Raw genomic sequence first — 13,650 nt, 5'->3', positions numbered from 1 at the left:
CTTTCCTGTCTAGAATTATATCTACTCTTCAACTTTCACGTCCGTACAGCATCGTGCATTTTTTCTCGTCGTTGCGTGCATATCTATGTCTGGCTGTGCGTTCATGCTTGTATCTGTTCATCTCTCTCTGCGCATTTGTATCTCTATGTTTGTAAGTCTCCGTTCTTCACCAGAAAAAACGTCTTCCCCGCACTGCATATGTGTGTCTGGTTGATGAATGCGGCCGTCACTGCCCTTCCAGAAAAGCTTGGTCATCATTTCTCCAAGGATTGTATGGGCTGTCGGTGAATGGCTTGGGGGCTAAAGGGGAACAAAACAGCAATCGCTTTATTTCGATGACCTCAGGTAAAGGTGGGCGATTTCCTTGCTTATAGATGTCGATCACTCTAAGCAGCCGATTCGCTAGCTGTGTGTTGAAGTTACGGAGCCGGGGGCGGCGAAGGCCAGATCCCTTGAAACTGTAATTTGTCCTGAAGGCACTCGCAAATTTCTCCCACCACATATGCAGGCGCATCTCATCTCTGAATAGCTGTATGGCGCACACAATGAAATCCAGCGCCAGGAAGTCCCGCCCCAGTGCGGACACAGCCAAAGCTGGCCGAATCTGCCGGGCCCTGCAGCTCGTCTGGGTCCACGCAACATCTGCTAAATCTTCTATCGCATCCATAATGGCATCTGCGCTTCCTTTGTCAAGCGATCTTCGCAAAAACAGCTCTCTCAAAGTGCTGAAATAGGCATAGGCGGATACATTGGTGCGCTGGTGCAGAAAAAGCCGGGAGGGTCGAAGCTTTCGCGGCGAGACTCCAGCCTCCACAGACGGCAAACGCACAAAAGGATGCATAGGCAAGCGCCATGCTTCTAAAAAAACCATATCCAAGTAAAGGAACTGCTGCGTACCCAGAGATGGGCCGGTTAGCGAACTATCCGCCCTCGGTTCCATGCCCATCGCTCCGGTCGGTGTGGCAGTGTGCAGAAATCCGCTGTGTTCGCGCTGTAGAGAACCTTTAACATACTCACCTCCCTCTGCATGCGTCAGTGAATAAGGGAAACTCGAACTCCCGCCCTCATTGTCGGATAGATTTGCAAACGAACCGTTAAGCGCTGGATTGGCAGAGTCCTCAGAAGAGGGATACATAATAACTTGGGGCCCACTTAGACACTCCGTTCCTTCCGTACGTTGCTGCTCGTGGGCCTCTGCCGCTTCCTGCAACATGGCCACAAGGCTTTCTATCATTGATGCGGATTCTGCGCCAGCAGTGGCTTGTGCCGGTGGCTGAGCTATACCCATGTCTGCTTCCAGCTCCAGGCAGTGTTCCGCTATCTGGCAAAGTTCAGCACTTTCGTCTGGTAGCCAGCCAGAGGCCAGACGGCGAGGTGTTGATCCTGGCTGCCTCTGCGGAACCTCTCGGGCAGCTTTGCAGATGACCCCAATGACCAGAATGGACAGGATTAAAGCCGTAGCAGCTAGAAACCGCGGCAATGAGTTTCTGCGCCGATCTTGGAAGCGGCGTTGTGGATGACCTGAGGTGGACCGAAGAGGCCCATGTGCTAGGCTAAGATGTGGAAGAGAAAACACTGTTGTCTTATCATCACCTAGAACTCGGTAGTCCTGCGCGTCACCCCACTGCTGTCGCTGCTCCTTGTGAGCAGCAGTTGAAGCCACCATTGGGCTTTTAGGAAGCTAAATAAAAAGACTTCAGCAGCGGTGAGGGAAGAACAGTAAGCCTGTCTGTAACTGCGCACGCTGCAGCCCGACGACAGACACTTGTTAACTTTGAAAAAAAACGGCAGTGTTTCCGTAAACAGTGAGTGCCCCGTGAGTCCAGAAAGGTTGTGAACAGCATCAAAACGTAACTTATCTGGTATGTGTCGATCGCGTGGCAAATCAGCGCTCGGCGACGGTCTTGACCACGCCAGATGGGCGGAGGCGCATCAAGGATGTCATCAGGACGCCAAATAGAAACCCCCCAATGCAATGAGCTTGCAGATACCCCCAATTGACTCGAGAATCTGCTAAAAAATAAAAGCGATACGAAAAGAGACAGGTAAGTGTATGTTTATGCGGACCGTTCAGCTGCATTGAGGTAGCATCGCCATAGTGGGTGCTCCTAGAGCCCGAGGGCACAAAAAGGGACGAAATGAGACGTGAACGACACCAGCTGATATTTGCATTGTATGCCAAGCTAAGCTAAGACGCCGGCATCTCATCGAGCCTCTTCCGGCCCACTGTCGAGAGAGATCGTGGACACCGGACAGAGAAAGGCTCCGCTGATTTCGAACCAGTGCCCGAGTTTTGCCCCTCTACATGGTGCTTGTGGCTGGATCACGTGAGACTCAGTTCCGAAACGGACAAAATAAGACACATTTCATCCAAAACAAAGAAAAATCGGAGAAAGGCGTGAATTTAAAGCGACGACAAGACATAAGAAAAGCGCTGGAAAAACGAGACGAAACAGAAGGAGGTAAATTGTAGGCTTCTGCAGCGCTCATGAACGCTAAAACGTACTCATTGCTTGAGCAACTATAAAACAAGATAAAAGAGATCATCTGTGATTAGATTTAGAATATTTCTCGGTACAGAGGATTTGGTGCCCACATCAGTTTTTAGATTGCGGATCTTGGTGTAGTGAACAGTGCTCCCCGCTGCTATTATGTAACTTCCTTCGGCGAGGTGCACCTCTAACGAATTCTCTACGTTCCGCACATATCTCATGAAACAGCATCAAATAATAAATAACCAGTCATCCCTCAAGTCTGCCAACCACATAATCCAAAAATCATATTTCTGGGTCAGTGCCTCGTCGCAGTGCCGGCGTCACCGCCAGCGCCAGGTTTTGGATATCAGCAAACACTCCCAGTCTGCACATACTATCTCGCATATAAATTGCCTTGTTTCATTACTGGTAATAAGCTATCTGTGTTATTTGGGGATGCTAACCTCTAGAGGTCACCAGCAAGCTCTATTATATTATAATGCCTGCGCACTACTACAACTGGGTTGCTGAGGGGTTCGGTGCTACAGTGAGGCACGCACGTTGCTCTAAGAAACCTAATACGGCAGCCTGATCGCATCTACCCAACAGATGCACGGTATTAAAAAAGGAAAGATTTACCTTTTGCAGTGGCATCTAAACCGCGAATGCTCCAGTTGCAAGACCCACGGCTACGCACTAGTTCTAGAGTAGCATTGTCTTTGTGGAAGCTGTTTAATCAGATGTTGGAAACACAATCTGGCTCTTCGTTTCTACTTTCTAGAGTTTGTGACTATTCAAAATAGTGTGCGTTTGTCGTGTATTCAAGGAATGATGGTAATTTTGCATGTTGCAGGGAAATGCGCAAACTGTTGGATGGCTGGCGACACTAGGGGGCTTTCCTGAGTGCTGAACCCGCCATTAAAGGCATACTGCATATGTAGCGTGGCAAGTAGCAATCTTGGTAAATACTCCATTGCACTCGGGATCGTGAAATATTAAGTACAGTGCTGCATACTACACTCCAGCGCGAAAGCGGTCTTGGGACAACATACAAATCACAACTGGCAAGCCCAAGAAGCAAATCAGCTATATTGTTTGACAGAGATGAAGATGGCTAAACCATGCATGCTCTGATGAGAGACGCCGATTTGGATCTGCTATCGACACTGTAATGTTTAGGGAATCTGTGGATGCCGCAATGTCACAGTCAAAAACAAAACCCCTCCCTGCCCGGGTCTTTTGAAAGTATCTTTCTTCTCTCTAAGAATTTACGAGAGTTGCGCGTGGTATTGGGCGTATTTTTAGGACGTGTAAATAGCCACAGAATATGACAATATAGCGCTTTGCACTCGACAACTGACGGCTACTCTTGAGATATGTGAGCTGCCCCCCATACGCCACATAAGAATCCTACCTCACACTTGAAACACACCAGGAGGTCTCGCAAGAGTTATGCATCAGCATCCGTCGCCAACACGATAGCAGATGCTGGCTCAGTACTCAATGTGTGTGAAGGATGACTAGCTACGGAGAGGAAGCTGGACGCTGCTAGGTTACGCGCAGTGGAGAAGCCTTATTCTCTTAATCGGGGCAAAACATGGCGCGTCGCTTCCAGTTTTGAAAACCTTCTCTCTTGGAAGGAACTGTGTCATGACATACGGCATTCAGGATAAATATGACAGCTTCGGTACATGCTGCGACAGGGCTTCGTAACTGGCTTGCTCACACTTGGTGCGGGCCAAATTCAGCATTATAGTGGAGCGACGGAGCGCGTACGACGTGCTAGAGGGGTTATAAGTATTTCCAATATCCTACGGTTTTGTAGGATTGGGCGTACTATCACGCCCTTCAGTAGCTAGGTACCCTGAAGAGTGTCCACGAAACGCCATACAGGCCTCGCCACCAGTAGTAGCTCCAAAGAGGCTTATCTCATTCCACTTTACCGGGAGCAGAATATTAAGAACATTCAATGTCTGCCAGAAAAGCTTGGCTAGACATAGAAGACTTTGCTGTGTCTCGATGTTTCCTAAATATTTCCTTCCGTTATGGTCCTACGGGTCATGAATAGGAAATCTGAGGACTGAACGGACCGAACGCCGCATCGGCCAGGCCGCCGAAAGTGACATAGCGCCGCTAATAACCGTCGGAATTTCACTGAAAATATGTTTGGGGCTGGTTAAGGAGCCACCTGTTTTTCTGACTTCCTTGGGCCCACCTGTTGTCACCGAAGGCACCTCTTGGGCAAACACACCTGGTGTGTCTTGCCTGCAGGTCGTGCTCCATTTATTAAGGCAGACCCTCGATCTTGTGTGCCGGCTATAAAATGAGGGGAAATAAGACGTAAACGCGGCCGCTGCGGCCGCGTTTACGTTTTATTTTCCCTCGGCCTGTGTTTAAAAAAGTCCTAGCGGAGGAGGGGCAGGGTGCTTGGTGGCCTGGAACAGGGGCCACTTGAGCTCAACGAGAGGCTGTTATGCTGCCCTAGGCACTTACTAATGCCGTAAAGCATACTGTTGCCATTTTAGGGCGAAGCATTGCCATAATTGGACAGATCAGAAGAACGCCCGTTTCGTGGCCTGTAAAACTCCCATACTGTAGACCTGGCCCGGATGAAGAGAAGCGATATTTGAGTTAGTCCCTGTAATTGATTATAGAGTTTGTGAATAACAACTTAGACGAGTAATTGTGCTTTTGATGCTCGAAAATACGCATTCCTTGTCAAGTCGCGCTACTACACTCACAACTACACGCTCAGCTCAGCAAGAACGGGGCTCGAATACAACACACAAACATCCCTAAACGGTGGAATGACAGAGCCGTCGAAGCCCGCATCGAGATTGCTGCTTCATGGCATCCACAAACGTCCCTCCCACCTTTACCTACTGGAAAACCTATAAAACTGCCTGTCTAGTGTGCCTGCTAGCGCGAACCTATATATTAGTTCTTATGAATCCTAACAGTGTTGGATTCAGAGGTGTCTGTAGACTTCATAGCCGGCAGCCCAACGTCATGAGTACTTGAGATAGACCAATACACAATCTGCGTTCTTGACTCGATGTGTCTCCGCATGCCTTTTTGTTTGTCTCGTTCGCTTTCCTCTATATTATCCATTTGCTGTTTTGATTCTTACTCACTTCAGTTTGTTTCCGTCCCTTCCCTTCTTTGCGTTCTTGTGTCTCAGACCACGCTTCAACATTACTAGCGCCATCTGCCTGCCAATCTGTTGTCCTTATTTGCTTGTTTTTGCCGCATTGCGCCTTTCTGTGTTCACACAGGTCTGTATTTATCCACACTTGTTAGACTGTTTCCTTATGACGTGTTATTCGATGTCTTTACTTCCTTTTGCCTTTTTTCGTCTTTTCCTGCGCGAGTTTGTTTCCACTTGCCTCCGTTTGTGCGATCGCGCCGTTTCTTGTGACTACACCTCTTGGCTGATCTCATTTTCCTTTTTCCCGTATTTACCCCCTCCAGACTCTTCCCGTGTGCCTGCGATTCACTTTGTTTGCAAGTTTTTTCGCCTCTGCTCGTCGCCCAACGGTTCTTCTGCAATTTTTCGCTCGTGGGTTTTTGGTATCATTTTATGCTTTATTATGGACCTTCCTATTGCTTTTTCTCACCCCTTTCTCTATCCCTCCCCATTGTTATCAGGTTACTCGATCAAATGTTCTTCATTTTCCAATTTGTTCACTCTACTTCACCCCTGCATGCACCGGATATATGTGTTCAACGCCGTACATGCTTTATCTGTTTCTTCTTAGTTTCCCGCTTTTCGCGGCTCCCTTTACAGTGCCTAGTGGCATTCACTTCCCCCTTGTCTACTACTCTCTCCATTTCGTAGCGACAACACAATGATAGTAGTTCTACATTTCCTGCGGTTTCTGCTACCGCCGTCTTTTTCCCCTGAACACTTAAAACAAAAGACAAGACCGTTTTGTCCACTTTGTTGCCTCCTTGAAGACAGAAGTACACTGTGGGACAACCCACCTCCCACGACGAGCTGTACAGACACCTCGGCAAGTGAGCCGCAGCCTGGCCAGGGTCCCTGTTTGTTGCAGTTTTATTGAGCGCGACAAACAAATAAACCCGGAAATATGTACTTAGCATATATATATTATACATATGCATATACATATTACTCAAACACGCGCGAATGCATATGCAACCTGCCTGTCTTTGTCTCGTGTCTCTGTGTAGGCAAACAGTAACGACGTGGATGAAGATGCATGCGCATATATGAACTAGAAATAGCGCTATTATGTTTAATCAAAGATAGGGGTGATTTTTGCGAATTGTCTTCTCGAGTTTGCTGTAGGCCTCCTGCAGATCCTCTTCCTCCGCTTCGTTTGTTTCATCGTCATCTCTATTTTTGCCGCTGTTGGGAGGCGGCGGGGCTAGCATGATAACACTGGCTGGCCTCTTTGAATTGAAGGCGTGGCCTAGAGTCTTTTTCGGCCCCAGGTAAGCGTAGGCAATGTTCTTGTCTTCGCACAAAATAGGTATGTGTGCTGTTATCTCTACTGGGTAAACATCAGAAGCAATGAACACAAGGCCAGACTCTCCCTTTCTCAAGCTTTTAGTCACCTCGTGAACCCCTCTTCGCAGCAGCTTCAGAGACTTACGTTTAGTCCCGCTGCTGCCGCTGCTGGAGCTGCTGCCGCTACTGGAGCTGCTGCCGCTGCGGCTGCTGCGGCTCTGCCGCTCTGCTGCTGCTACTGAACGGATCAAACGCACAGAACGACGGTATGCCTTGCCCTCAAGCAGCGGCACCGCGCAGGGAGACACGTAGGCAGCAGCAACAGGAGCTGCTCCTGCTGAAGATTCTCCCTCCATTTCACAAGGCCCTTCTGTTGCTGCCGGTGCTGCGGTTGTTGTTGCAGCGGCAACTACTGTTGATTTTAAAATCAGAAAGCCTCAATCGATACTGAGAGGCCAGAGAAAAGAACAGCCAGCGAAGAGGGCCCCGCAACAACGGCAGCAGCAGCAGCTGCAGTGCGGGGAAGGCGTGTTCGCTTGCCCCAGAGGCCTTCCTGGGCACTCAGTGATTTGTGAGGCAAGTTAAAAACGAGAAGATGGCAGAAGGTAAAGAACATCAGCAAAAATAAGGCCTCTAGAGACACTGCCACCCGGCGTTTCAAGAGAGATGGTACACCACGTTCAGCTGCTGCTCCTGCTGCAGCCGCTACAGCCAGCCTGTTGCAGGTTCTCGACAGCATGCTGCGGTGAAAGCGCAGTTAAAGCTCAACAGCTACTAAAGCAGTCAAAATTAATGATAAAAAATAATTAATTAACTATAGTTTTTCGAGATCCACCTAGCGTTTGCCACTGTAGCCTTAGGTGCATGCGATACGAGGGGCCCCAGCACCAGTTGCACTTCGGGTGTAGATACACCCGGGCTCTCTCTAATAAAAGGCCCATCAGACCCCCACACATTCCCCTGAAGTGACCAGGGCCTCACGACTTGCACTCTATCCCGCAGCAAATCAGGCGTACACGCAGCAGCAGCAGCAGCGACAGCAGCAACGGCATCAGCAGCGCAAGCTGTCACTGCACAGGCTTCAGACGATCACGATTTTCTCTCTCGGTAGTGCCGCATCAGCGGAGACAGGGCTGCCCCAGTTGGTGCAGCAGCAGCAGCTCCTGCTGCTGCTGTTCCCTGATGGCGGCCTTCCACCAGGAACTTGTACTGAGACGGAGAGCGTCTGCCCGAGAAGCTCTTCTCAGGCAGCAGAAGCAGCAACTGCAGCAGCAGCAGCACAAGGGGCAAGACACAGTAGGCAGCGCCCAGTGTCCATCCAGCAGAGCCACGAGGGGCCCCTGGCCTGAGGCCTGGAGTCAGCGAACACAAGGCAGCCGAGAACAGTGAGAAAGGATAATAGGAAACAATAATAAAGAGGATTTTCTTGTTTTTCCTCTTGTTTCTGCAGCCTCTGAGCGGGGACTGCGTGCCTGTCATTTCCACCGATGCGCGTAAGCTGCAGGGGTTTAGGGTTCGGGGTTTAAGGTTTGGCGCGTGGCATCAGTAGCCCTAGGGTTTGTGGCTGAGGGTTTAGGGTTTGGCTTGTTCTTTTGCGCCGCAGTTGTGGAGCCAACATACAGAGACACCCGCACAGTAATATATATATGGGGCCGCCGTCTTGTACGGGAGGAAGCCGAGGGGGGGCCCTTGCAGGATCTGGGGGCCCCCAGTGGCAGTTCCCCCAGCAGCAGCGCGCCGGGGGCCCCATATGGGGGCCCCCCAGCTGCCTTTTCAAGAGGGACCTCTGGCGAGCCGTTTGTGGGTTCGTCTGGAGACCTTTCTGGGTCTTTTCCCCACTCCTACCTTAGCAGCAGCAGCAGCAGCAGCAGCAGCACCAGCTTGTGCCAGCCTGTGGTGCTCCGGTGTCTCTACGACACAAGGGTGACAGAGGTTGCTGCAGGAGAAACACATGCGCTGTTTTTATCTGACAAGGGGATTGTGCATGCGTACGGCACTGGGGTGTACGGACAGCTCGGCCTGGGGCCCGTTCTACTCACAGCCAAACAGCCACAAAAGATCCATGGACTAGGAGGGCCTGTAGTTCAAGTTGCTGCTGGGGAATACCATTCTGTGGCTCTTACAGAAGACGTAGGCCTGGATTGCGTTATTGTGGTTGTTTCTTTTCGCCTGTTTCTATCCCTTTCTTCTTCTTGTCCTGTTCTAGTTACCCTCCTTCTCCCATCATTTCAGGTTTCTTTGTGAGCTCTCTGCTTCTGTTTGCTCTTTCTTCTTTTTTCGTCTTTGCGTTTTCTTTGCTCATATTTGCCGCGCCTGGACGCCGCTGTTCCTTGGCTACGTCCTATCGCGTTTTCTGCCTTTCGCTTGCATTTGCACGTCGTCAGTTTCTGTTTAATCTAGAGCTGTTTGCTTCTTTTGTTCAAATAAAGATCTACTTTTCTTGTTTTTCTTTGATGCTCATATCCGCCTTCATGTGTTAATTCGCCTCTCAGAGTTTGTGTCTTGTTATCCGCTGTTTGTTTTATTTTTCATTTATCCCCAATGTGCATGAGGAGCGCATGCATTTGCGACTGCACACATATCTGTGCACCTCTCTGGGAGTTTCAATCGTTATAGCATTTATTATTACCAACTAATGGAACGGGACTTGAATGGACAAGTAAATGCAATGCTAGAGTGATGAATTTCTCTTTTTTTGCCTCTGTAGGGCTCGGTATACTCGTGGGGTGCTGGGGACTCTGTGGGCGACGGCAGCGGCAGCTGCGCATACAGCCCCAAGGAGCTGCTGCTGCTGGAGTCGCTGCAGGCCTCCCATTCTCCAGGTGTATGTACACCTGTTTGCCGCCGCATCGCTGCTGCCTACGGCCAGTCTCTGGCCCTCATGGCCGGGGGCCAGTTGCTCGGCTGGGGAAGGCTCTTGCATGCGCGTTTCTCGCTATTTCCCCGGCTCATATTTTTCTTCAATCACATGCAAAGAATCAACCAAATAGCCATCGGAGTAGCATTTGTACTAGCTCTCACAGGCAAGTAGGCGCGTTGTGCTGCTGCTACTGTTGCTGCTTGGTGCTGCTGCTGCTGATGGTTGTAGTTGTGGCGTTGCTGCTGCTTTGGCTGGGTTGGGGCGTATTGATGCAGCGGCACTGCTGTTGCTGTTGTAGGAGCTGTTGCTGCTGCTGCTGCGGGATATGCGTGGGACTGCGAGACATGTTAAGGGTTCGAGTATATGACATACACAGCTTTTCGCATACATTTCTGTACTGTCTAATAATATACATTCATATATACAGGAAAATGGTTTTTAGATGCACACTGGTTCGGTTGATTCATCGTTTTTGTTTATTCCTGGGTCTGCAGACAGAGGGCAGGTGTTGGCATGGGGCGACGGCACTTACGGGGAGCTAGGTGAGTCCATCGCCTCTAAGGTGTACATACACTGCGTCCCTTGCAGCAGCAGAAATTGCTGCTGCTGCTTCTGCCGTTGCTGCTGTATTTGCTATTTCTGGTGCTGGCCGTGGTGTACCCGCAGTGTCTGCTGAGCTCAGTTGCAGTTCCCCCTAAGGGTCACGTAAACCATTGATGAATCTTTGCCCCCTTCCTCCGGTCTACATTTACGTTGAAAAGCCTGACCCATACTTAACATATTTATCGCCACCTGACTTTCGAAGCATATATGGCTTTTCTCCTAGCTGCATATATACTAGCACACAAATAAAAACGTAAACGCTTTAATTTGGGATGTACGTACAGCTGGGAACCCGTTCGACATCGCCTCTTCTGCTTTTACCCCCTTGACCCTTAAAGACGCCGGCGGGCAGTTGCTGCCTCCTATCATTTCTGTTGCTGCTGGAAAGAGGCACGCGCTGCTGCTGACTCAGGATTTGCGACTATGGGCCTTCGGGGACAACCTGGCAGGGCAGTGCGGCCTGCCCGGGCACCAAGGCAAGCTGGTGACCCCCAAGGTAATCTTATTTTTAAACATAAGGCGGCTAGTTTCTTTTTGTTCAGCTTTGCGACTTATATTCAAACAAATAATTCACGGGTCTTCTCACATAGTTTCCCCAGTTAACAATGGACCAGTCAGTGCTTGTAGGCAGGAGCAGTAACGCTTAGATGCCCAATGGATCATCTTACCAGTTTTTGCTCTAAGCCGGAATTCAGGGTATTGATTGCGGCTGCCGAGCTGCTTACTTGTGCTGACTTGTATGTTGCTCTTCATATGTTGGTCGGTCCGTCTCGGTATTCAAGAGTTGAATTGGCTTGATCATGATATCTGATGATCTATTTATCACTATATTAGGATAGATCTATTTATATATTTACAGACTCATTGTTTTCTACTTGACTGGTTAAGGTTGGGGAAGTGATAGCCAGACTTACACGTGCTTCTTCGTGGCGTTTGCTCACATATTCATCAGTTGTGTACGTCGATAATATATAAACATATATTTATTGATATATTCACCGGCTTATTATTCCTTTGTGCTTAGCTAATTAAAGTTGGGGAAATGAGAGCCAGAGTCGCCAGAGTCGCCTGCGGCCACAGACACTCGGGGTGCATTACACGTAAGCAGCTTATCTTTTTTCGAATCACCACTGCATTTACGATTAATTCAGCCAATTGTTTCTCATTTTGCGCATTTTCCACTTTTTCTTTGTTCTCTGCTGCATTTGATTCTCAGCAAATCACCAGTTGTATCTGTGGGGCCACTCGTCAGATCACAAATTGATTTTCACAGCAGCGACAGAGGCTCTGGTGGCTGGAGAGACTCAAGCAGGAGTAGCCCTGAAGTCGGGTTTGAAGAATGCTTGCTGCAGGGTGAGATGCAATCCAAAACATTCTTTCTTTTTCTAGTTTGCGTTACTTTTTGTTTTTGTTTGTTCGCTTTGAACGGCTGTTTCTGCTTTTCTCATTTGCCTCGTGTGCGTGTCTTCCTCCTCATGCTAATGCTTCAGTTTGTTTGGCTCGCTTGTCTTTGTGGCTGTTCATTGTCTATTTGCGTTTTCGCTCATTTGGTTTTACTCTGTCTCGGGATTGCATGCATATCTCTGCTGGTTAGAGCAATCTTGTAACTTTGCAGCTGTATTGGTTAGCTAATATATTGTTTCTGACCTCGCCGTTTGCTTCCTTTTGCCATTCGTCCCTTCAATCCAAATTGCATTTTACCTGCCTATCTCTTAGGCTATCTCTCAGTTTCATCACAATTCTCTGTTACTCCTTGCCGTTTTCTTCCCTTGATCAGTAAAAGGCGAAATAAGATTAATGGTCATTTTATTTTGCCTTTTACTGGAATTTGTATTCGCATACATGTTTGTCCTTTGATCTCATCGTGTGTATGTTTAGTTGTCTGCTAATGTCTGGGTCCTATCTTTTTTTGTGTTCTCATGGGCTTGTTTACTTGTTGCTGTGTAGGTTGCTCGTCTCTTTTTGTTCATTTGTGTATTTATTAGCATGGCCTGACATCTGCCTTTTCTTTTACCTGTCCTTATGTTCGTTTTTGTAGTGTATTAACCCCCTCTCTTGATCTTTTTGCCTTTGCCTGCGTCTCAGCCTCGCCTGATATATTCGTTGCTGCACGAAAAGGTGACATGTTTATGTTTGGGCTCTTCCTTCACAATAGTAGTTACGGGAGACGGGGAAAAAGAAAAGCAAAAGTCTTTTCTAGACAGCAACCAAACGACCCCCGTTTCCTTTAGCTGCTGTCTAAACTCGCCCCACATAGTCACTGCAGCAGATCTGAAAATCAACACAAACACTGCAAACGAAGAACCTGCAGACACACAAGCTGCCATGTCAGGGGATCTAGAAGAGCCTTTTCAAGAAGAGGCGCAGAAAATGCCCGAAGAAGGCCCCCACAGGTTTTCTCAAGCAAATCCAGAGGCTCAAGAGGCACATGGACACAGCGAGTCACAAGAATTGCCAGAGACACAGAGGCCCCTAGGGGGCCCTCCAAAGCTACAAGGACCCACAGATCCACAGCGGACCCCACGAGAATCCTCACAGGCCCCCCTAAAAGGGTCTCTACAGGGGCCCCAGGGTCCTCGTCTGACTTCCGGTTGTGTGCCGGTTGCTGCTCCTTCTCCTTCTCTGCCAATATGGGCAGAACACGTCAATGATGGGGGCGCGTAAGGCATGCTGCTGCTGCTGCTGCAGCTTGTTGCTGATGCACCTTGCTGCTATTTCTGTACTGCCTGCTTTTCATCAGGGACGTCAATTGTGTCTGTCTTTTAACTGTGCCTGTAAGGCGTAGAGCTTTGAGCCCTAAACCCTTGTCTGGGCCTCATTTAAGTCACTGAGTCACTTCAGGATTCCAGGTTTCGAGTTTCAGGTCTTGATTAGAAATAAAGTTTGCGTTTTCCGCTAAAGGGCTTTGACGCCTGTCAAGTTTCGCGCCAACCTCTTAGACTGTTTGGTGCCTGTAAACTGTAGCGTACGCTATTCAAGAGTTAAGATTGAGGGCTCAGCTCTTAGACGTATGGTTTTAGGATTTAGGGCTAAGCACACAAAATTTAATGGCAGTCATTGTTCTTCTGTTCTTTAAGGATAGACGCAAATGAAACTGCAAATAGATGAAAGCAGAAGACAAGGGCAACTGGAAACGACGAACTGCTGGAGAAGGGAGGCAGGAGCTGTCCGTTACTGCTGAATGGAAGAGTTTCAGTGTCGAGATTTTCGACTGCAGCCTCTACTGCAGCAACAGCAGC

The 13,650-nt window shown here is 48.9% G+C and overlaps 3 protein-coding genes across 3 annotated transcripts; 1 reads left to right on the top strand and 2 right to left on the bottom strand.

Annotated features, from left to right (window-relative positions):
- Positions 1–226: 226 nt before the first annotated feature.
- On the bottom strand, positions 227–1,666 carry ETH_00001085 (uncharacterized protein; the record flags this gene model as incomplete). The annotated part of the gene is made up of 1 exon (XM_013373290.1): positions 227–1,666. The coding sequence occupies one exon, from the start codon at positions 1,664–1,666 to the stop codon at positions 227–229; it is 1,440 nt and encodes a 479-aa protein (XP_013228744.1).
- Positions 1,667–6,737: 5,071 nt separating this feature from the next.
- ETH_00001080 (60S ribosomal protein L7a, putative) lies at positions 6,738–7,304 on the bottom strand (the record flags this gene model as incomplete). Its single annotated transcript, XM_013373289.1, has 1 exon — positions 6,738–7,304. The coding sequence occupies one exon, from the start codon at positions 7,302–7,304 to the stop codon at positions 6,738–6,740; it is 567 nt and encodes a 188-aa protein (XP_013228743.1).
- An 826-nt stretch (positions 7,305–8,130) lies between these two features.
- On the top strand, positions 8,131–13,075 carry ETH_00001075 (regulator of chromosome condensation domain-containing protein, putative; the record flags this gene model as incomplete). Its single annotated transcript, XM_013373288.1, has 9 exons — positions 8,131–8,244; positions 8,399–8,441; positions 8,552–9,078; positions 9,656–9,770; positions 10,303–10,350; positions 10,696–10,907; positions 11,436–11,511; positions 11,628–11,764; positions 12,497–13,075. 9 exons carry the CDS (start codon positions 8,131–8,133, stop codon positions 13,073–13,075), a joined length of 1,851 nt encoding a protein of 616 aa, XP_013228742.1.
- Between the last annotated feature and the right edge of the window lie 575 nt (positions 13,076–13,650).

The sequence above is a fragment of the Eimeria tenella genome, genomic scaffold (assembly GCF_000499545.2).
Source record: "Eimeria tenella Houghton genomic scaffold, Eth_scaff13, whole genome shotgun sequence".
Classification (NCBI taxonomy): Eukaryota; Apicomplexa; class Conoidasida; order Eucoccidiorida; family Eimeriidae; genus Eimeria; species Eimeria tenella.
This window is presented reverse-complemented; position numbering and strand designations above follow the sequence as displayed.